The 23,409-nt window shown below is 42.9% G+C and overlaps 2 protein-coding genes across 6 annotated transcripts in view; one reads left to right on the forward strand and one right to left on the reverse strand.

Moving 5' to 3' along the window:
- The window catches only part of LOC122208681 (IST1 homolog), a 47,255-nt gene extending 43,097 nt beyond the window's left edge, over positions 1-4,158 (reverse strand). The window contains exon 1 of the mRNA XM_042919997.1: positions 3,312-4,158. The gene's annotated coding sequence lies outside the window, so the exon portion shown is untranslated. The remainder of the gene's footprint in view (positions 1-3,311) is intronic.
- Positions 4,159-4,304: 146 nt separating this feature from the next.
- On the forward strand, positions 4,305-22,422 carry ZNF821 (zinc finger protein 821). 5 transcript variants are annotated; one of them, XM_042919993.1, is made up of 9 exons: positions 4,305-4,601; positions 5,261-5,323; positions 8,303-8,419; positions 13,465-13,585; positions 15,867-15,992; positions 18,660-18,805; positions 19,441-19,545; positions 20,520-20,686; positions 21,463-22,422. In XM_042919993.1, the coding sequence occupies exons 5-9, from the start codon at positions 15,911-15,913 to the stop codon at positions 22,115-22,117; spliced, it is 1,155 nt and encodes a 384-aa protein (XP_042775927.1). In that variant the 5' UTR covers positions 4,305-4,601; positions 5,261-5,323; positions 8,303-8,419; positions 13,465-13,585; positions 15,867-15,910; the 3' UTR covers positions 22,118-22,422. The 5 variants fall into 5 exon arrangements, with proteins under 5 accessions (XP_042775927.1, XP_042775924.1, XP_042775926.1 ...); XM_042919990.1 differs by lacking the exon at positions 13,465-13,585 and adding an exon at positions 6,539-6,653 and having other exon boundaries at positions 4,306-4,601; XM_042919992.1 differs by lacking the exon at positions 13,465-13,585 and adding an exon at positions 6,569-6,653 and having other exon boundaries at positions 4,306-4,601.
- Positions 22,423-23,409: the final 987 nt, after the last annotated feature.

Raw genomic sequence — 23,409 nt, forward strand, 5'->3', positions numbered from 1 at the left:
CAAAACCACAATGAGATATTACTTCATACCCCTACAATGGCTATAGTGAAAAAGAAAAATAGTAACAAGTATAGTCTAGGATGTGGATAAATTGGAACCCACCTACATTGCTGGTAGGAAATATAAAATGATGCAGGCACTTTGGGAAACAATTTGGCAGCTCCTCAAAAAAGTTAAACATAGAGTTACCATATGACCCAGCAATTTCACTCCTAGGTATATACCTAAGAGAATTGAAAACGTATGTTCATACAAAAATTATACACAAATGTTCACAGCAACATTTTTTAAAATAGCCTGAAAGTGGAAACAACACAAATATCCATCAACTGGTAAATGGAAATAAAATGTATTACATCCATACACTGTCATATTATTTGGCCATAAAAAGAAATAAAGTATTGGGGCATCTGGCTGGCTCAGTTTGTAGAGCATGTGACCCTTGATCATGGTTATGAGTTAGACCCCAAATGTCATGAGTTAGAACCCATATTAGGGGTAGAATTTACTCAAAAAATTTTTAAAAAATAAAAAAAGGAATGAAGTACTGACACATACTATAACATGAATGAACCTTGAAAACATTCTGCTAAGGGAAAGGAACAGACACAAAAGGCCCCATATTGTATGATTCCATTTATGTGAAACATCCAGAATAGGCAAATCCACAGAGACAGAAAGTAGATGAGTGGTTGCCAAGGGATATGGGGGAGGGGCGGAGGAAAAGTGGGAATGACTACTAATGAGTATGGAGTTTCTTTTTGGGGCAATGAAAATGTTTTGGAATTAGATAATGGTGATGTTGCACAACCTTGTGAATATACTAAAAACCAGTGAAATACACACTCTAAACGTGTGCAGTTCAGGGACTCCTGCCTGCCTCAGCTGGTAGAGCAGACTTTTTGATCTCGGGGTTGTAAGTTTGAGCCCCATGTTGGGTGAGGGATTACTTAAAAATAAAATCTTTACTCCCTCTCAAAAAGTGTGAATTTCATGGTATGTGAATTATATCTTAATAAAATTTTCCATCTTAATAAGTTTTTAAATGAATTTTTAAAATTATCTTACCAACGCAGTTGTAATGTAAAGCCCTAACAAGGTCATTGTAGAAGCCCGTAAATATAAAACAGATTAGGAAGCTATTTCAAGGAAAAGTTTATAGGGTTGAAATGGCAAAAGAATAGCACAGCTCTGTGAGTTGATTGGGAAAGTAGAAATAAAAAATGAAGCCGAAAATGATCAATGAAAAAGTCTTCTAGATACACAAATTTAGGTGAGAACAGAGGAAAAAGAAACTAATTCCTTATTTAGTAATTTTTCCCTTATTTGATTATAACCCTGAGTCACACCACATCGGAGACACAGGGGGGTTATAAGAATAGCATTATGATCCTATTTTATTTGCAGCTCAAGGAATCAGAACAAGCTGCCCAGCTTCACATACTAACTTAATGATGAGGCCAAGAAATTTCACTGGAGACTTTCTCCTAATGTTTTATCTCCTTGCTTTTTTCATGTTGAAAACATCATCTATGTTGTGGCACCTGGGTGGCTCAGTGGGTTAAGCTTCCGACTCTTGATTTCAGCTCAGGTCATGAGCACACATCCATGGGATTGAGCCCTGCATTGAGGAGCTATCAGCATAGAGCCTGCTTGGGATTCTCTCTCTCTATGCCCCTCCCTGCTCTCTCTCTCACTTTCACTCAAAATAAATATTTTTAAAGTTTATTTATTTATTTTGAGAGAGAGCGAGAGAGAGAGAGCATAAGTCAGGGAGGAGCGGAGAGAAAGAGGGACAGAGAAGGAGAATCACAAGCAGACTTTGCATTGTCAGTGTGGAGCCCCATGTAGGGGGCTCAAACTCACAAATGCAAGGTCATGACCTGAAGCAAAGTCAGGTGCTTAACCAACTGAGCCACCCAGGTACCCCAATAAGCATTTTATTAAAAAACATTTTTTAATAAACATTTTTTAAAAGAAAATATCATCTATGTCAACTTTAGAGTGACATAATAAAGCTATATTTGCATCTCTCAGTCTCAGCTCATTAGGAATTACTGTTAAGTATAAAAGCCAGTGTATATTCCAGCTTGCATTCTTTTTTTCCTCAAGTTTTTATTTAAATTCTAATTAGTGCACATGTTAGTTTCAGGTGTAGAATTTAGTGCTTCAACACTTACATACAACATCTGGTGCTCATCACAAGTGCCCTCCTTAATACCCATCACCTATTTCACCTATCCCTTCACCCACCTCTCCTCCAGTAACCATCAGTTTCTTCTCTACATAGTCAAGAGTCTGTTTTATGCTTTGTCTCTCTCCTCCCCATGTTTATTTGTTTTGTTTCTTAAATTCTACATGAGAATGAAATCATATGGTATTTGTCTTTCTCTGACTTATTTCACTTACCCTAATACTCTCTAGCTCCATCAATGTCATTGCAAATGGCAAGATTTCATTATTTTTTGATGGCTGAGTAATATTCCAGTGTGTGTGTATATATATCTTCTTTATCCATTCATTAGTCAATGGTCATTTGGGCTCTTTCCATAATTTGGCCATTGTTGATAATGCTCCTAAAAACATTGGGATGCATATATTTCTTTGAATTAATATTTTTGTAACCCTTAGGTAAATACCTAGTAGTGCAATTTATTCCAGTTTGCACTTTTTTTTTTCTTTTTTTTTTTTTTTTTTTTTTTTGAGAGAGAGAGAAGGAGGGGAGGGGCAAAGAGAGAATCTCAAGCAGGTTCTGTGCTGTCAGCTCAGAGTCCAATGCAGGGCTTGAACTCATGAACGGTGAGATCATGACCTGAGCTGAAATCAGGAGTCAGATGCTTGACCAACTGAGCCACCCAGGCATTCCTTCAGCTTGCATTCTGATATGAAACTGTCTAAAAACCTTCTAGTTAGATGAGAATATTCCATTTTCTGGCTACTTAGGAATTAAAATGTCTCCTTAAATGAAATTAAAGAATAATTTCTACTTAAATATCCCAGCCACAATAAATGAATGAATGAAACTATTTACTACACACTTGTGAAGTACGAAGTTCTTTCAATACAGCCATTCTCTCACATTAAACACAAGATGCAGACAATGATATCATCTCACTGGAGATTTATGGGAAGAACATTTTGCAAGAGTCCTTTATGCAAATACCAGGCCTTGTTGCTTTAAAAACATTAGCTCTGCTGCCTTCCTGGGGCCAGGAAGCACAAGAACTACTTACCCAATACTTTCATATCTTCATTTTACTTAATCCTATGATTACAACAACCCTATGAGAATAGAGGTTAGGAATTATTACCTTATTATCCATTTTACATTTCAGGAAGCAGAGGTTCAGAATAGGGACTTGTCCAAAGCCACCAGGCTGGTCAGTGGCAGAGCTGGGACTCCAGGCTAGATCTGCTCTTACCAGATCCCATCTGCTTTTCACCGCATTCCCTACTTCAAGTAAGCTCTGTCAGAGGCAAGCTTAGGCGTTCTACAAGAAGACAGAATAAGAGGAAGGAAACAAAGTAGTGAAGAAGCAGGGATGATGACAAGGGAAGGAGGTGTCTTATTAGGAAGTGAATCTAACCACTTTCTATTGCCTCAAATGCCCCTTAAGTGGTAACAGTGCCAAAGTTACTCTATTCTATATCCTGTGCTATTCTATATCCTATGCCCCTAGGTCTACAGCTACTGTTATTTTACTAGTTAAGAAGCATGTTGGAGACTTAAATGCCTAAAATAAATCTAAAGATTTTCCTGAAGTCTAAAGGTTTTTCTCCTCTGAAGTTCGGACAGCAGAACGTGGCCCCCCCTACAAAGGCCTGTGGCCCCTAGGTCTGGGTACACATTAAATGTCTAGGCGGACGAAGAAACCGTGAAGCGTCGGGGAAAGCAAGAGAAGAGGGTTTGGGTTGGGGGAGAGACTAAGGTTGGGCTAAGCAGAGGGGGAGCCTGCGGTGGAGCTGTGGTTGGGGGATGTGGGTTTTGTGGCTGAACTCAAAGGTGAGGTAAGAAACCAGGATCGGAGCTGACTGTCAGGGTGGAGTTCACAGGTCCAGGAAAGGTTAGGTTGCTGGGGGGTGCTGACGGGGCTGAAGAAAGACCAAAGAGGGGGCGAGGCTGGGTGGTCTCCGGGGTGCCAGGATGGAGGCGAGGCCCCCCTCCAAAGTCTGTGATTGGATGCTCCTTTAGTCCCGCCTCTCCAGACCCCCCGCTCCTCAAGCCCCGCCCACACCGCCGGGCGCGCGCCTGGGGAGCGGGGAGGGGGACCAAGCCGGAGAAGGGGGGAGGGAGAGAGGAGAGGCTCGTGCACGCGCCCCACTCACTGCGGGTGCGCGAGCAGCGCGCTCCCGCCGCCCGCGTCGCCATCTTTTCCCCCTCCGTCTGTCTGTCTGCCGTTGGCTTTGTCCGTCTGCAGCGCCGCCCCTCGGCTCCCCGCCACCGGCTCGGCCCGAAACCGCCCTCCGCCTGCCGGGGCTCAGTCCCGGAGAGCCCCGGCCCGGCCGGCCCGAGCTGCGGCCCGGGGCCCATTGTCCGGCGGTCCGTCTGTCCGGAGGCGGGGCCCAGGGACGCGGCGCGCCGCGGTGCGCCGAGGCTCCGGGTAAAAAGACCCCCGTCTCCTTTCCTCCGGGGCTAGGCTGAGGATGCAGGGGTTCCCCGCTCTCTCCCTTGTTCGCCCGCTGTCGGTCCTTTTGTCTGTGTCTGGGGAGGGGGCTCGTGCTCGCTCTGGCCGGAGGGCGGGGGTAGCCCGGGCTCCGACGCTCCCCCTGCGCCGGGTTCCCCAGACGAGGCCGGACCCGGCTGGCTCCCCACGGGCCGTTCCTCTTTCAGTCCCTCTGGCGGTCTCGGGCGCGGGAGGGGCGTCCGCGCCGCCGCCCTCCCGCGGTGGGCCCAGGTCGGGCTGGGCCGGGCACTACCGGGGCGGCCCCGGCGTCTGACAGGCTGGGGTGGAGCCGGGGGAGGAGGAGGATGGGCGTGGGAGTGCAGACCCGGGTGTCAGTCCCGCGTCGCGGTCTCGCAGAACGGCTTCTAAATTTAGATTTCTGAGAAGACTGTGTCGTCTGAGGGTTTGTCTCAGCCGCCTCGGAAGACCTCTGGCTTTTGTCGGTAATTCCTGGGTATCTACCTGTGCTCAGAAGATCGAAGCCAGAGGGACCATCTCGGCTGATTGTACACCTTCTCCAGACCAAAGAAAGTGGGAACAGGGTGAACAGTGAGGCAGCTACGTGACCAGCTTTCTCGTCCTCTCCTTTTTGGCAGATACAAATCACTGGGATTCGGGCGAGTTTACTTTGCTCCGTGGGAACTGCACCAGAGCTGGAGGTGGGAGTGCACCCTCTTTTCTTAAAGCTTGGATTTCACCTGCTCTTTTTGTTTTTTTCCCCCATGCTAAAGTCTGTGGTGTGTCCTGAAAGCTGCAACCTAACACCTGTGGGAGAGCAGGGACAATGTTAAGGGGCGATGTTGGCCTCCCTCCAAAGGACTCTTAACCTCGTTGTAAAGGCAAAGCTTCCTTCCTTTTTACGTAGAATCCCTTGTAAACCTGAACCTCACCGTTTACTTTCTTCCCATTCCGTTTTTTCTTCCAGATGGTGGTGATGTTCAGGCGGCTCTCCATTTACATTTTTGTGTTAGTTTCAGATTCAGTCTTGGGAACTGAGGCAGTGTTAAAAGAAGAACTGAATGCATGATCTTTAGGGCAACGCGTCTATGAATTTTATTACCTTTTATGGCCCATAAAACGGTCGTCTAACCTCTGAGATCTTGCTATGTAGTCAAGAATGCACTTATATTGCCATTTATGTATGTATGTATGTATGTATGTATGTATGTATGTCTTTTCTTATTTATTTCCTTATTGAGTCCACGACCCACTGACTTTTTTTTTTTTTTTTTTTTTTTTTGAGGTAGAGGAGGGTATTTGCTTATCCCTCCCCCCCCCCCCCCCCCCTCACGTAATCCCTCAGGTGTGAAGTCCCATTGGGTACCATCTGGTCAGTTCCCCATTTGGCCGCTAGGAGGATTGTGAGATGCAGTGGATACTGCCTATTTCAATATGCAGATGCTCATCTCTGTTTCTGACTTGTAGCTTCAGTATTGAGCTGTTGCCTCACCAAGATGATCTGAATTGAGCATGTCTCACGTTATTTGGCCTTCCTTCAGAAGGATCTTCATTACCTTTATCACACAGTTTCAATTTCTGATCTTGATTAGGAGAAAATTTAAAGATTAGTTAATATTTCATTTTTCTTTATATAATAGAGAGGTGTAGCTCTACAAATGTTGGGAGAAAATGATAATGTGCATTTCATTCAACTTTCCATTTTATGATTCCACAGGAAAAGACCCAAAGTGAATATTCCTTCACTGCTTATGCTAATAACTACTTGATTGGAAAGAAATGATCTATGCAAACAAAACTTAGAACAGAGAATACATACCATTAGCATTAGCTCACAGAAAGTGCCCTCTAACTAGTTAAAATTGATTTTACTGTATACATTTGAAGCTGGTTTTTTGTTGTTGTTTTAATTAAAGGTCTGAAAAAGAACTGTGTTTGATATGCAGATATGATAGAAGACTGCCTGAAAGCTGCTTCCTTTGCCACTTCCTGTGGAGGCCTGTCTTTGCCATTTGCGGTTTCTTTCTTTTGGTAAGGGGAGGCAGGATCTGATTACAGGTCTGAGATCCTTTCTAGCTACATGGAGGAGTTAGTTGGCATAACAGGAGATGAGTCTTCACTAACTGGAGTGCAGAGTATAGCTAGCAGTAGCCTCTCAGAATGCCTCTTAAGGCATTAAACTACTTGCTTATTCAGTATAAGTACAATTTGAAAGGGCAGGAAGTGAAAGAAAACTTAGAGGGTGACCAAATCCATATTCTTGTCCTTGGTAGGGAAGAGAATCTCTTTTTTTAATCTGTTTATTCACTGTGCCTTTCTTTTTATTTTTATTTTTTTATTTTATTTTTTTTCAATATATGAAATTTATTGTCAAATTGGTTTCCATACAACTTCACTGTGCCTTTCATAGAAAATTTCAGTTTTCACTACTAATCCATTTCAGACTCTTTAACAACACTTACTGCTGGGAAAGTCTTTCTTAGAAACTAACCAGGAACCTCCAGCCTTATGTATCTGTTCCCTCCAGTTTCAGGGAAGCAGATGCAGGTCTCTGCAGCATGTTTCCTTTGGGGAGCTTTTCTCTTTGTTCTCTTTGGGGAGCTGATCTCTTTGCTACACAGAGGCCGGATTAAAAAGAGGCACTAAAGTTATTAACTTTGCCACTCCAGAGCATGTGAGCAGGGCCAGGTTGATATTCCACACTGGAATGTTGAATTAATACTCAACAGTGTGGATAGCATCTGGCTCTTCTGGTGAGAGCTCATCTTCAACATTGGAAGCCTGATTTGATTCAGTGCCCTGTCATCCACAGTGCCTAGTACTGTGCCTACCTCGCTAGGTAGAGGCTCTATTTCCTGTGCTGATTTCATTTATAGATGCCTAAAAGTTTTGAGATGTTTCCTGTCTCGCAGGGATGTGGTGCTTTGTCACCTCCAGGCAAGATAACTTCTTGAAAAAACATCTGGAGGTTCCCATTTGTGCAGATTGCAGGGCTTGACTTCCAGTGGGCGTGTAACATGTGAGCTGCCACCCTCTTTAGCTTCCATCTGCTTCCTTTTACATTCATGGGGGTTATCCATTTGAGCCTGCAGTGCTTCTAAAACTGTTACCTAAGTGTTTTGCTTCCTTTTCTATCTGGTGATCTTGATCATGATCACATAACAGTGTTCTGGATTCCACAGATAGATTTAGAGTAGAATTCTCTAAATCCTTTGAAGGAGTCCCTTCCTAAACTTCTTGGGACCTGGATGTTGTGCTAGAAATTTCTTTCTTTCTTTCTTTCTTTCTTTCTTTCTTTCTTTCTTTCTTTCTTTCTTTCTTTCTTTCTTTCTTTCTTTCAGTTTATTTATTTATTTTGAGTGAGAGAAAAAGCACGAGTGGGGAAGGGGTAGAGAGAGAGGGAGAAAGGAAGAATCCCAAGCAGGCTCCGCATTGTCAGCACACAACCAAATGCGGGGCTTGAACTCACTAACTGTGAGATAATGACTTGAGCCCAAATTGGATGCTTAACCAACTAAGCCACCCAGGTGCCCCCATTTCTTTCTTTCTTTAAGTAGTTCAATTATTTATAACTGGTGAGTTTTATATGCTCAGTAACTTTTTTAAAAGTCTTTTTATCTTTAATTTTGTCTAATTTCTGGGAAAAATGGCACGTGGTAACAATATGTTTTTTATTGTAGGTCAGCACCCTGCAAGGAAGTAGTAACATATCCAGTTGTGAAACTGGGAAAGGCCAGAACTTTTGGATCAGGAAAACATGTCCCGTCGGAAACAGACAAATCCAAATAAAGTTCACTGTGAGTATTGGGTTTTGTCTTCTGGAACCTGGGAACATTGAGGGTTGAAATGAAAGAGTAATCTCAATTTAGGTGAGATACTTACACTAATTTGTGTAGGAAAAAAGGGTTAAAGAGGTTGAACGTGATGGGTTTAAAGTGTGTCTGGTTGCTGGAGGAAGTATTAGAAACCTGTCTTAGGAGTAAGTGCACTTGATTCATCCTTAGTATTCACATTAACAGACATTTATAGGATATCTGTGCAAAGCCTTGTGCTAGATGCCAGGACTGTAAAACAGCATAAGGATATATAAGACTATAGTGGAGCCACAGATACATAAAATAATATCTAAAAACACAAGATAGTATATGCTGAGTGCCATATAGGGATGCTAAGACTGTGTGTACTACAGAACAGGAAGGAGTTCCATAGACTGAAGTAGCAAGGGAATGCTTCATGGAAAAGGCCCTAGACTGTGAGCTTAAACTGGGCCTTAGAAGGTAGGAAGTGGATTTTTAAAAAAGGAAGAAGGAAGAGGTAAAATCAGGTAGGGAAAATTATGTGAGCAAAGATAAAAGAAGGAAAGCACACGTTCAGGGGATAAGGAGACTTTGTATGAAGCAGACGTTTTATTTATCCAGATATTCTAGGACATGAGTTTGGAGATGTTAAACTCAGGCCAAGTTCATACTTCATACTGTGGACTATAAGGAGCTACTAAGGGTTTTCAGGCAGAGAAGGGGAGGGGCATTTAGAATGCAGTGTGTCAGGACTACTAAGCAGTTTGTGTGATGGATCACATGAGAGAAAGACTAGTAACAGGAAAACTAGGTATGCATTATTGCCTTGCATTGTTTCTCAGCGGTTTTGTATGTATGTATGTTTTATTTCAGTAATTAGACTGTAAAATTCTAGAGGGCAGAGACTATGTCCCATTTGTATTTCCTGCTATTCCTCTTTACTTCTAGCACTGCTTATAAAGGATGTTCAAAGTGCCTTTTAAATTAACATTTAATATGTCTATCTATGCAGATTTTATATAATTGACCTTTTTCCTATGATCTGGGAAGATAAGCATCGTCACCCAAATGTTTAAAAAAGAGTCACATAGCACCTTTTATTATTGAGGACTGACCAAATAAAGTACAGCAGCATCCGAAGAGAATTCAGTGAAATAATACATAACGGTTATTTTGAAGGAAAACACTCTTCTACATATGAGGGTAGATTCGTCAAAGAGTTAAGATAAGAGGACTAAAGTTCATTAAAAATATCCTGCATACCAGGCACTCTGTACCTTATCTTATTGGGTAATTTCAAGAGTGAGAGAAGAAATAGTAGGAACAGAGGAATTAGGGGGACTTGAATATTTTATAATGAGATTAGGGTGGCACACCTTCATTTACAATTAATTCTTCAACTTAACTCCTGGAAAAGTTGTAGAAGAGAACAAGTTGGATGCTTCTAGGAGTATGTTCTGGAATAGGTGGATGTGGAAGTCTGCTTAATATAAAGGTGAGTGAGTGGTTTAGGAAGGGTTTAGAAATTGATGCTACAACAATAAAATGTAGTGGGCCTGAATGTGAAGATTGTCAAGAGAGACATTTCTTGATCCAACACAGAGGTTTAGTAGGGTTGTCTTCTCCTCTCTGATTGAAAACAAATATCAGTAAAAGACATAGATGTGACCCCAAGAAGGCAGGGAAGGAAAGGTATTCTTAGTAGATGGGTTCACAAATAAGGCGGTCATAGGAGTTGGGTGTTTACTTAAAAAAGCCGTCTGTCCAGGGCGCCTGGGTGGCTCAGTCAGTTGAGCGTCCGACTTTGTCTCAGGTCATGATCTCACCGTTTGTGGGCTTGAGCACCATGTCGGGCTCTGTGCTGACAGCTCAGAGCCTGGAGCCTGCTTCACATTCTGGGTCTCCCTCGCTCTCTGACCCTCCCCTGCTCATGCTCGCTCTCTCTCTCTCTCTCTCTCTCTTAAAAATAAACATTAAAAAAAAAAATTTTTTTTTAAGCCATCTGTCCAAAGAGACTTGGTTAGATTTAAGGAGAGTAGGTGGCAGGGAATGATGGCCTGATTGTGATAAGGCCAAGGGAAGCTAGGCTTGTATGGCCTTGTATGTATGGCTTGTATGGCCTTGTATGTACAAGCTAGGCTTGTATGTATCCATCAGCTGAATCTCCTCCCACCATAGTTGAACCCAGGGTGAGTTGGTATTGGGTCAGAAAACAGATGGACAAACAGGCCATGGAGAAGATAAGAGAGTATTACACATCCACAGCTGCAGAAATGCAGTTTCCAGAGCCGAGTCAATATCATATTGTGGTGGAATGGGTGGGGCTGTGCGGGCTCTGAGGAAGTGACCATTATGAGGGCCATGAACAGAAATGTTCAGCTGCAACTAAAAAGCAGACCCCCAGGGAGGGACTGTTTTCAGAGATGTATTTGGATGGGGAACCATGAAGGCTTCTCAGGTAATAGACTAAGCTTGACTAAAGAAGAAAAGACACTGAGATTTGCTGGTGTCTCAGGACTTTGTGCTTATTTACTGTTTGGGGACTGAAGCGTCTTTTTTTTTTTTTTTTTTTTAAAACAGCATTTTCTCCTTGCCCATGACAAAAGTGGCAGGCAGAAATAGGTAGTTTCAGTCTTCTGACCGCTTGAGTCTCCTGTTCCCTTGCAGTGAAATGGAACCAATCAAATGTATTGAATTTAATGCTGCTTATCTATTTAAAATAAGTGGAATGGACTCAAGGTCTGGGAGGCAAGAATGTCTGCAGAAGCTTTGCTGAAATGTTAAAGCCAGTCGGCACTTGAGTAATGGCTGAGCTCCATTACATCTGCCTTCTGGGAAGAAGATTGTGTCATGAAACTCAGAGCCCACCTAAAAGAGTATATTAAGAATCCCACTGCTGTAGGGGTGCCTGGGTGGCTCAGTCCGTTAAGCTTTCAACTCTAGATTTCAGTTCAGTTCATGATCTCATGGTTTGTGGGTTCAAGCCCCATGTCAGGCTCTGCAGTGACTTTGTGGACCCTGCTTGGGATTCTCTCTCTCCCTCTCTCTCTGCCCCCCACACCCCAAATAAATAAATAAACGTAAAAAAGGAAGGAAGGAAGGAAGGATCCCACTGCTGTAGCCTGGCAGCATTTATCAGATCCACTTGAGAAGCCAGCGGGCAGGATGCACTGGCATTTACTTGGCTTTCCTCAGGACTGTCTCTGTATCTGAATTACCATCATGATCTCTCCTTTCCCCAGAAACATCCACATGTACTCTTGTAGTTTGCTCAGTTCATTAATAGATTTGATACAGAGCTTTTGGAATAAAAGCCCAGAATTATTGGTTTCAGAGAAACTGCTGAGGGGTATTAGACCTTCTTCTGCCCCTCCTTCCTCATCTCACCTCCTTCTGAGTACAAGTTTCTGTCAGCTGTTTTCTAGAGAGGTTGAAAATAGAGTCCCTTGTACACTCTCATTTGATGTGTTTATGCCAAGCAAACCACTAAGAAAAGGAGAACTCTTTCTTCAGAGACTTTTGTTTTCAGATTGAAAAGTACATACAAGACTAAAAACTTTGAATTTCAATAAAAGCTTCTCAGCTTTTACAGAGAAGTAGGAAAAAAAGCCTTTAAAGTGCCTTCTCTTCCAAAAAACACAACTTGTTTTGTCCTCGTTCATTCTGTCAACATCCTTGTGAAGTAAATGGCTATGTTCCCGGCCTGTGGTAGCACCTTGGGTCACAGAGACTGTCAGCTGGAATGGAATCCTAAGCCCCTCACTCCCAAGACTAGCTCATTTTTTCTGCATTTGACTTCTGCTCTGTTGGAATATTTTTCAGCTGCTTTGCTTTCTTTAATTTCAGTCAGCCAGAAATTGCATGTGTTTAATTGCACCAATGACTCAAGAAAGAGAATTGTAAAATCTTTGCCTTTCTAGTAACTTTTATCCCAGGCTTCTCCTCTGTTCTACAGACTTGCTTGGATGGCCTTGTTCTTGTCTAGTCTGGAACACCTTAGCCAAATCAGACAAACAGTATCTTGATTTCATACCAAAAAAAAAAGAAGAGGTAGCACCTTGTTTTTTACTGTAGAGCTTAGATTACTTGTTCTTAACTATTAATAGACAAATAAATACCCATGTTAAATAAGATGGTTGCCCTACATTAATATCTAGAGAACTGAGTGTTTTTTTAACCTATTCCAATAGTTTCAAGATAGAAGGAAATAATAATTCTACATTAGAAAAGCAGACAAATTTCCAACTCTGTGTCTCCCTCTCTCTCTGTCCCTCCCCCACTCATGCTGTATCTCTCAAAAATGAATAAATGTTAAAAAAAAATTTTTAATAAAAAAAAGAAAAGCAGGCTGTTGTATAACATTTCTCAAGTGCCAGTATTTCTATGGATCACATTATATTTGAGTTACTATGACATACTTTTAGCAGATATCACTACCTTTTTATGAAAGGATAATTCTGGGCAGTCAGATTTACAGCTTAGGTATATAGGGCCTACTGGAAGATCATGATATGCCCAAATCGCTTTTTTAATGGTTTTTATATATTTTGCTTTCTGTCAATGTTTAAGATAAGAATGGCCTTAAGGAATAAAGTTTACCTTAGCCCTTTCCAGGAGTCAGGAATAGAACCAAACTGCCAAAAGGGAATGACAATTAATGTATTCTAACTATCCTAAGTGAGATTGCCAGCAAAAGTCCTAGATAAAGACGTTGTATGGAATTAACTCTTCTCTGTTCCGTGAAGGCCCAAATATTTAGACAATATCAATAGACAAAAACTTTCAGCTCAAGTTGGTGGGTCTAAACTGAATCACTGGTAGATCTTGAGAGGTATTTATCCTTTTAGATGCCCTTCTACTAATGCAATGCAATTACCTATTAAGGGGGGAAAAAGTGTATTCTTCATATGTTATAAACCTAGTTTTTTTCTGGGTAGGTTTCTTTAGAGATGCGAAGTATCACTGATGAGAGTGGTCTACCCTTTGATAATCATATGTTGGTACATGACGTGTTCCTCAGTGCCATTTCTGCCCACGGTTTCCAGGTCCAAAAGCATGCATCTACCCAGAAGAATTCAGTAACTAATCCAGTTGGCCATGGTCTTGTGGTTACAGTGGAACCACCATGAAGAAAAATATTTTACTTCTGCAAAGAAGGATGAGAAGGTGCTATAACACAGAATTTTTTTTTTGTTCTTCCTTGCAGTAATTTATGTCCAGTTTATGATCTTGATATTTTGGAAATGGACTTAAGGCAGCTTATTTTTCTTTTACTTGAGTGCTCTGGGGCTAGAAGTTCACTTGAACCCTTGCCACCTCTACTCCCATTCCCAGTAGCAATCAGAGTAGCCACAGTACTAGTTACTCTGGCCCCGGCATGGTAACTCCTCATAGGGTATCAGAACCATCGAAATGATGGGTCCCTTTGTCATTTACTGGCCCTAAGAACATTATTTTGATCTTTGAGGTGTAGCATCAGTTTCTTGTGGTTCGAAGGTAACATTATCACTAGGATCAGAGCCATTCTTCTCACACAGAGACAAGTGTTTGTTTTCAGCAGCACAACTCTGGTGAACTATCTAAACTGCTTACATCAGGGGTGCCTGGGTGGCTCCAGTCGTTTAAGCGGCCGACTTCGGCTCAGGTTATGATCTCGCGGTCAGTGAGTTCAAGCCCCGTGTCGGGCTCTGTGCTGACAGCTCAGAGCCTGGAGCCTGTTTCAGATTCTGTGTCTCCCTCTCTCTGACCCTCCCCTGTTCATGCTGTGTCTGTCTCTGTCTCAAAAATAAATAAACGTTAAAAAAAAATTTTTTTAACTGCTTACATCACTGCTAAAAACCAGTTTCAAAATATGGATATTAAAATTGTACACACCTGGGTTTGAATACTTTGTTCTATAGACTTGAGTTTTCTCTTAAGTAAAATATGTGTAGGAATACCTACCACATAGAGTTTTGCAGAGAATTCAGATAAAAACTATAAAGCACTGGGGCACCTGGATGGCTCAGTCGGTTAAGTGTCCGACTTCGGCTCAGTTCATGATCTCATTGTTCATGGGTTCGAGCCCCTCATCAGGCTCTCTGCTCTCAGCAAAGAACCTGCTTCAGATCCTCTGTCCCCCTCTCTCTCTGCCCCTCCCCTGCTTATTCTCTCTCCCTCTCTCTCAAAATAAATAAATAAACTTAAAAACAACAACAACAACTATAAAGCACTTAGCTTAGAGCCTGGAACCAGGATATGCCAAATAGTAGTTATTAGTGTTCAGCACTTAGCATCTAGGTGCTCACTGAATTTTTGCTGAACAAATGCCAAAGTGAATCACATGAAGCCTCCTTTACATCAGTTCTTTCATCGTCCAAGGACTGATAGCACAGGTCAACTGACCATTTCTCCTGCCGCATTGTATCCTGTCTTGGAACCTGAACCTGTTTATGTTCCTTTTTTCTTTTCAGTAAGAAAGTGCCTGGCCTGTTGTCAGACATTTCACTAGGGCTTTTTATTCTCTCTTGGTGGCTGGGAGTGGGAACTGTAGTTTCCACTCTGACTGAGATAATGGAAACCTCAAGAAACCCAATTCTCTTTTCTCCTAATGCCTGGCCTCTTGGAAATAAAAGAGCACTTAAATATTAACTCTTCAATAACCACAAAGATCCTAGGCAGAGTTCATTGCAAATGAATGCATAATCAAGGATGGTACTGGGCTTTTGGATACCCCATATGAAAAAAGAAAAAGGAAAAAATACCTCATTGACCAGGGAGACTAGATAAAATACTATTTCTTGCAAATTAGTTGGTATGTTTCAGGAAGTTTGTTCCTCAGCAAAAATGAGTTCATATATTATCTGTTCTCCATTTAGTCTGTTATTCAACCAGTTGTTGATTTGCTTGTGGCTAATTCTGGTAGACAAAGAAAATCAAGGCAGAACTTCCAAAGTATCTCTCGAAAGGGGAGTGGATGAAAGATGAGATTAGAGAGATTGTTTTTGGAAGGATTATTTGAAGCACTTGTTTATAGTCAGAGATGAACTCTGAGTCAGGGCCGTAATGTTAGTATACTAAGATTCAGAGATTGTGCCCACATTTGTTGTCCTATCTGTATTATCCCATCACTTTGCCTCTTCTGCCTCTGTCTCCCCAATCCTGATGGTAAGTTATCCGTGGAATTGATATTCTGACGTTAAATTTGTTAAGTAGCAATTGATTACCTTTTGAAAGGAGTCAGGATTGGGAGGATTTAAGCAAGTGATGCTTTCTAGAGCATCTGGCTCACTGCCCAGGAAGAGTAGCCATGCCCAGAAACTCCAGGAGGCAGCAAGCTAAGAGATGGATGACCCCACAATAGGGTACCTGCCTGTCTCCCAACTTTGAATGGTCTGACTTTCCACCCAGCTTGCCTGGAATATGCTGTCTAGCTGGTGGCCTGACTGTTTTTCCTTGTGACCACCAGGGGATCAAGTATTTGCTGGGCTAGAAGAGCAAGCCCGCCAGGCGATGATGAAAACTGATTTTCCTGGAGACCTTGGCAGTCAGCGACAAGCTATCCAACAACTAAGAGATCAGGACTCCAGTAGCAGTGAGTTCTGCACCTTCTGGTAATGACTCAGGGCAATGGGAGAAGAATTATCAGAGTGTGTGTGCTCTGGGGATTGTGCATGGGGGTTGGGAGGAAGACATGAAGAAAGAGATTTGTGGATCCTCAGTGTTCCCAAAGGTGTTCCAAGGTGTATGAGCATTTGCTTATCCAGGGAGAGGACAGGTTTGGCATTATATTTTTTTTTAACTCATGGACTGCAGTACTTGATACAGTGCCATACACAGATAGGTTTGTGATGACTATGATAGACGGGTATAGAGATCATTTGTACAGGAGCAGTCCCTGGGTTAGGTGAAATGAAAATAATCCCTGTCTCCTAGAATCTATTTACTTAAAGTTAACAAAATATGAGAGTGGCATTAATGAAATTTTTGCTTGAGGACCCAGTTTGAATGTCACACAAGAGGATTTGCTTACTGAGATTATGCATCATATAAAATGCTGAAGTCTGGGTACCTGGGTGGCTCACTCTGCAGGGCATGCGAGTTTTGATCTCAGTCCGAGCCCCACAGTGGGCAAAGAGACTACTTTTAAAAGAATAAGTTATTTTTTTTAGAAAAGCAATAAAGTGCTAAAGGCAATGTCTTTCTACACCAAGTCCTAAGTAGATCCCTGGAAGGAGATGGAAAAGACAGTGATGGGTAACTAACTGAGCCTGATGGATCATCTGTTCCATGACCTGCCTGAACAAATACATTTTGAGATATATTTGTTGAAATACAAATTTCCTAGGATGATTTCCATACTTTACTAATCACATCCATCTGATATTGGATATTATTACTGTCAATTCAGAGTGACATTTTTAATTTTTTTCTACATTTGGGATTAAAGAATAACAAAGAGGGAAAGAATTCAGGGGCCTTCTAGGAACTAGTTTTCACTCAAATTAATAATTTAGCAAAAAAAAAAAAAAAAAATTAGCATCTAGTTGCTCAGGTACAGAAAAACCCAAAGATTTTTAGAAAACCTATGGGAGCCACCAGTTTGAATAACAGGATAGGAATGGCAACATCTATAAAAGTTTAATAGGTTTCCATTCTGGAAAAGCTGCATCATCCCTCTAGATGGCATACTTATTTTTTTTTAAATCTTTGGAATTCTATATTTGGATTTTTGATCAGTCACATAGTGTGTTTGATACAGTAGTGTCTTAGACTAAGTTTACAAGTACTCTGGATAAACTGGTGAGAAAATATGGTATGATTTAATCTATTCAAATCCTGCATCGTTGAGATAAATTCCCACAAAAGCTTTGGGCTAGGGAATAAGGCATACATATGATATAGATCTTTCCAGGGCCCAAATCCAGTCCACCAACCAAGCAGAGTATCTAACAGAGACCCACATAACTACTAGCAGATGATTTGGTTAGATTTTCTTATGAAGACAAAGAATGTAACTAGTTTTGCCAGATACTGGTGGATTTAAAAATTACATGAGGGGTGGTAGAGAGAAGACAAGAAGCACTGTAACTAGGAAAGCTGAGTCTCACAGGTGACAGTCTACCCTGTATTTTCTCTTGCTCACAGTCAGGCCCAGGAATCCCGAATCTAAGGGTGGTTGGGATAGGGTTGGAGTCTGACAGCTTCCCTAGGCTTGGCTTCCTCTTGTGATCCTCAAGGTACTCGTACTTTTTTTCCCTTTCAGAACAAACTCCCTATTATTATCGTGGTTTTTAAAAAATCTTTTTCTTTTCTATGTATTTTATAATGAGGGAATAAAAATCAACCCACAAAAATTTTGCAGACCCCTCAGCCACAAGTAGACCTCCCCACAGCCACATCCTACCCCCTAAATGAAAATAAACTCAATTCTTACTTTAGTTATAAGAAATTGTATTTCATCCTAAAGAATGTCCTGTTCCCTCCACTTAATGCAGTCAGTTATCCGTCAGATAATCCAAAGAACCAATGTAAACAATGGATTTATTTAGCCTGGAATCCTGAGTTACTAGCAGAGTAAGAACCCACTGAGTCAGGTACCACAACAAATGGCCTGAGGTTGGTTGCTGTGCTGTTTTTTCCACTGGACTGAACAAACTTTTCCCTATAAAGTAGACATTATTTTCAACTAATTGACTACTATCTCCTTTATTGATTAAGAGGAAGGAAAAACTTCCTTGTTTCTCTGTGTGCCTTGGGGTTTTTTGGGAGAGAAGAGATTAGTGGGACACAGAATAGAATAGTGTATGTGATACCATGGAAAAATCATGCAGGGGGTTATGGAGAAAAGTAAGTAATAAAATCAGTGAGAAGTGTGGGTAGGTCAGAGGTGATGTGTTGTGGGAATGAATGAGCATGGTGTGAGGTGCATAGGAGGTATGATTTGAAGTATGAGGTATTTGGGAATCATGTAAGAAGAATTATTTTTATGATAACATACAGGGCCCAATAACCATTGTCTAATGGTTTTGCCTGAGATTCTCTCTTTAGTGTGCAAATGGCATTATAAATAAGAGCTAGCAGCTCTTTCACTTAACATGATTTGTATCCACTATCCAACTAAATAAACTATTCATTGATATAAACTCTGTTGTGGAAGATCTGAAAATGTTTTCACTATAGCTACAAACTCTAAGGTGGAAAGCAACTCAAGGCCTATTTATGCAAAAATCAGAACTAGTGACCAATTTGTGTGTTCTAGGTGACAGTGAGGGTGATGAAGAGGAGACCACACAAGATGAAGTCTCTTCCCACACATCAGAGGAAGATGGAGGGGTGGTCAAAGTGGAAAAAGAGTTAGAAAATGTGGAGCAGCCTGTTGGTGGGAGTGAAGTGGTAGAGCATGAGGCAAGTGACAAATGGTTCCTGAGTCCAGGAACCCCCCCGACCCTTCTGCTCAGCCCTGATGCCTGATGGTCTCCTGGACCTTCATGTGAAGCCCGTCTTCCTCCACAGCTCCATTTACCCAAACCTCAGACACAACTCTCATCACACCAGCTTTCCTGTCCACCCACATGTCACTAACTGAGGTACAGCTCCCCCACTTCTTTCCAGACGGAATATCCACTTTTGCAAGACTGTCGGCTGACTTCCTGAAGTGTACTCTCGAATATGCTTGCAAATTTAAGTCAGAGTGTTACCTGAGGTGCCATCTTCTCACTAAATTGTTTCCTGAGGATTCCTGCAAGAAGGACAGCCGGAAGGAAGCTAATCCGAGAGAGTTAACCTTAGGGGAAAAAACAGAGAAGCTGTCCCTGGGGCAGCCTATGTCCTCATGGCAGGAAGCCTTGGAGGAAATAAAGATAGGAGCAAATTTTATTCCCTTGCCCTATTACTTTTTCTTTCAGTCCATAGTGGAAACCTAAGAATAACATGTGATACCAGGTTGTGTTCTTTTTAACAGGATACCCTGTTAAAAGAAGTAGGGTCAGGGAAAAGAGTGGTAAACAGTCTTAATGAATTGCCTACTTGTTGAATTGCAGGTCACGGGGAACTTGAATTCTGACCCCTTACTTGGACTCTGCCAGTGTCCCCTCTGCCAGCTAGACTGTGGGAGCCGCGAGCAGCTGATTGCTCATGTGTACCAGGTATGGGCTGGGGAGCCACTTGCTCCGGAACACGAGCGTCAGCAGCTTGTTTATTGGTTAGCCTTTGCCTCCAGCTCCCAGAGGAACCTTGGGCTGGTGCTTCCAATAAGAGTCCACTCCAGGCCCCAGAACATTTTAGAGACTAAGTGGGATATGTTGGGTAAAACCGTTGTCGGTTCCCAGGCAGACACCCTATGAAAACTTAAGTATAATTTTTTTTCCCAAATTACTTAATGCATATTTAAATAGTTAAATCGAAACTAAGATCCATTAATAATGAGGGCTTTGTTTTAAAGAGGAAAAAAATGAGTTCACATAAATGTTTCTGTTATACTAGAGAAAGTGTAAATGAAGGGATCGGAAGAACACGAGCTTTTGTGCTCTTTTTTCCATGATCCAATCACAGAGCACCTTTGCCTTGTGATCTATATTAGAAAGGCATCAGCACACATGGCAGCCTGAGCTTTACCATAAAGGTAGTTGGTTAACAAACAGACACATTTCTTTAGAAGATTGTTTTGAAAAGATTGAAGAAAAGGCAGGACAAAATCTCTTTTGGATACCAGTCTTTCTAGCTAGTTTCTACACTTGGCCTTCATTGCCTCCTTACCGTGCATTTGTGTCTGCACAGTGTGAGGCAAGCAGATAGAAATTATCCCAAGCATGAGTTCTTTGCAGGTTTTGAAGAGGGCTCTTGCTCTGGAGCTCTGTTGTTCATCAGGCCAGCTGCACGTTCCAGAACATAGTCAAAACTCAAGCTAATGAAATCTGAACAATAATCGGCACGGCCTGGCCCTTCTAAAGGCCTGTTAACACAAGACTCTTACTTTTCCAGGTGCTTAACGGAGAGAATTGTTGCAAATCCCTTGTTCTTAGACTAAGGAAAGGGGACATTTTTTAGAAAGCAGCTTCTAAGTGGGTATGACTTATCTTAAAGGTTGCATGAGTTGACAGATTAAGGCTCTGTTTTGCAGCACACTGCAGCAGTGGTGAGCGCCAAGAGCTATATGTGTCCTGTCTGTGGCCGGGCCCTAAGTTCCCCAGGGTCCTTGGGTCGTCACCTCCTAATCCACTCGGAGGACCAGAGGTCTAACTGTGCTGTGTGTGGAGCCCGTTTTACCAGCCATGCCACGTTTAACAGGTTAGCTGGCCACCTAAACCTCTCGGTCTGGGAACAAATTACTGGGTGCAGGTTCTGCTTTCCCAAATCAAAACAAAGGCTAGAGATAGGTAATGCAAAGGCAACTGACCCTTGACTCCTTGGAAATAAAAGTAATGAACCTAGTAAATATGCCCATTCCATTAGATATCCCCAAAGAGAAATGAATTCCCATTTCTTTCCTCTATCAGGATAATATTTTCATAAGAGATAGGGGTGGGGGAGCAGTCCAAGAACATTCATAATAAAGTTCACTGGAATAAGTGCTAAGAGGCCCCTGATATGAGGACACAGTCTCCACTGTGTCCGAGGAAGACTGGAACTATGTGAATTGTGTCCTAGTTCCATTTGCCAAGGGTACAATGCAGAGTCGTCCAAGGCAGGAGGGGCTGAGCCAGTGGACTCCCCTAAAGGCAGCTTCTACTTCAAGGACTGCTGCTTCCACAGGAGGACTACCCTGCCTGGCTCTTAGGAACACCACCAGCCAGCTGGAATGAAAACTGCGTATTTGTGGGGGTCCAGCTGACACCTGGCCATTGGCTTTGTGTCCAACTCCAGGTGGGCTTTATAACTTGATAGACCCCCTAGCCCAGAGAAGCTGGGGAGTCGGAGAGCTAGAAGAGGTCTCCCAAGTACTCAAACTGACTCCTAGTTGTGCACTTGGAGCAACTGGTCTAGTAGGACAAGAGTAAGTCAGAGCTAGATACCTGAGCTAGACTAGAAGGAGACACTAACGATCCAAAATTTTTGTATTCCAGCGAGAAACTTCCTGAAGTACTTAATATGGAATCCCTACCCCCAGCCCATAGTGAGGGCCCCTCCAGTGCTGAGGGGAAGGACATTGCCTTCAGTCCTCCAGTGTACCCTGCTGGAATTCTGCTTGTGTGCAACAATTGTGCTGCCTACCGTAAGCTCCTGGAAGCACAGACCCCCAGTGTTCGCAAGTGGGCCCTACGTCGACAGAATGAGCCTCTGGAAGTAAGGCTGCAGCGGCTGGAACGAGAGCGCACGGCCAAGAAAAGCCGGCGGGACAATGAGACCCCGGAGGAGCGGGAAGTAAGGCGCATGAGGGACCGTGAAGCCAAGCGCCTGCAGCGCATGCAGGAGACTGATGAGCAGCGGGCACGCAGGCTGCAGCGGGATCGGGAAGCCATGAGGCTGAAGCGGGCCAATGAAACCCCAGAGAAGAGGCAGGCCAGGCTCATCCGGGAGCGGGAAGCCAAGCGGCTCAAGAGGAGGCTGGAGAAAATGGACATGATGTTGCGAGCTCAGTTTGGCCAGGACCCTTCTGCCATGGCAGCCTTAGCAGCCGAAATGAACTTCTTCCAGCTACCTGTGAGTGGGGTGGAGTTGGACAGCCAGCTCCTGGGCAAGATGGCCTTTGAAGAGCAGAACAGCAGCTCTCTGCACTGAACCCCTCCTGCCCTCTCACTCACCCAGGTCCCCAAGGATCAATGTGGTAGCCACCCAAAGGGCCCTGTCCTTACTGCCAGAGACAGGCCTGGGTTGGCTGCAGGTGGACCTGCGTACCTTTGCATGTGGGAGCGGGATGCTGGGATCAGCCAGAAGCCGACTTAACACGGCTCCGGACAAGGGAGTAGGCAGGCGCTCCAGAGAACTGGACTCCCCAGCCCACTGCTGCAGGGCATGCTTCTAGGACTGCAGGGCCTGGTGCGGCCCACGGAAATGTGAGGGCAAATAAATTAATTTTATCTTTACTGGCCTTTTTCTGCTTTTCTCTCCATTTCATTCTAGCAAATGAAGTGATGTAGGAGAGACCTGGGTGGAAGTTTTCGGCAGGGACTTCTGGCAGATTGTCTTCTGAAGGGAGGGCGCTCCTCAATTTAGGTGGCCCAGAGATCCCTTGTTTGGGCCTTTACAAGCTGATAAGGCATACCTATGACAAGAAAGAACCATTGCTGACTTTGTGAGAGTCCATTCCCAACAGCCTAACAAAGATCTTCTATAGTCCCAAAGGCCATTTAAACCTAGCTTACTTTTTCCAAACTCAGAAGTAGACACCTTTCCTCATAACTGGCATTTTCTAAAGAGATGCAGTATTTATTTAGGCTATGGGCTGGCTACTTTTCCCAGCAGAATTCAATTTGTCAAAATTTAAAAATCCTATCCTAGCGGCACCTGGGTGACTCAGTCGGTTAAACGTCCAACTCTTGGTTTTGGCTCAGGTCATGACCTCACATTTCAAGGGATTGAGCCCAGTGTCAGGCTCTGCACAGGCTAGTGCAGAGCCTGTTTGGGATTCTAGGTCTCCCTCTCTGCCTCTCCTCCACTCACGCTGTCTCTCTCTCTCTCTCTCTCTCTCAAACTTAAAAAAGATTTAAAAAAAATTTTTTAATGTTTATTTATTTTTGAGAGAGAGAAAAAGCATGAGCAGGGGAGGGGCAGAGAGAGAGGGAGACAAAGAATCCGAAGCAGGCACCAGGCCCTGAGCTGTCAGCAGAGCCCAACATGGGGCTTGAACTCACAAATCAGATCATGACCTGAGCCAAAGTCGGGCGCTTAACCAACTGAGCCACCCAGGTGCCCCATAAAGTTAAAAAAAATTTTTAATCCTATCCTAGACAGCAGTCAGCTTCATTGAGGAATATGTTCACAGAAGTAGCTCTAATATTGGAGCACCTGAATGGCTCATTTGGTTAAGCATCCAACTCTATTTGTAATTTAAAAAAAAATTTTTTTTAGTT

Source organism: Panthera leo, chromosome E2 (genome assembly GCF_018350215.1).
Source record: "Panthera leo isolate Ple1 chromosome E2, P.leo_Ple1_pat1.1, whole genome shotgun sequence".
NCBI classification, from domain to species: domain Eukaryota; kingdom Metazoa; phylum Chordata; class Mammalia; order Carnivora; family Felidae; genus Panthera; species Panthera leo.

Coding starts and splice junctions, on each gene's coding strand:
- ZNF821 (XM_042919990.1), top strand. CDS start 8,380: ATGTCCCGTCGGAAACAGACAAATCCAAATAAAGTTCACT. Junction 15,993..18,659: donor AGATCAGGACTCCAGTAGCA/GTGAGTTCTGCA, acceptor TGTGTGTTCTAG/GTGACAGTGAGGGTGATGAA. Junction 18,806..19,440: donor GTGAAGTGGTAGAGCATGAG/GCAAGTGACAAA, acceptor GTTGAATTGCAG/GTCACGGGGAACTTGAATTC.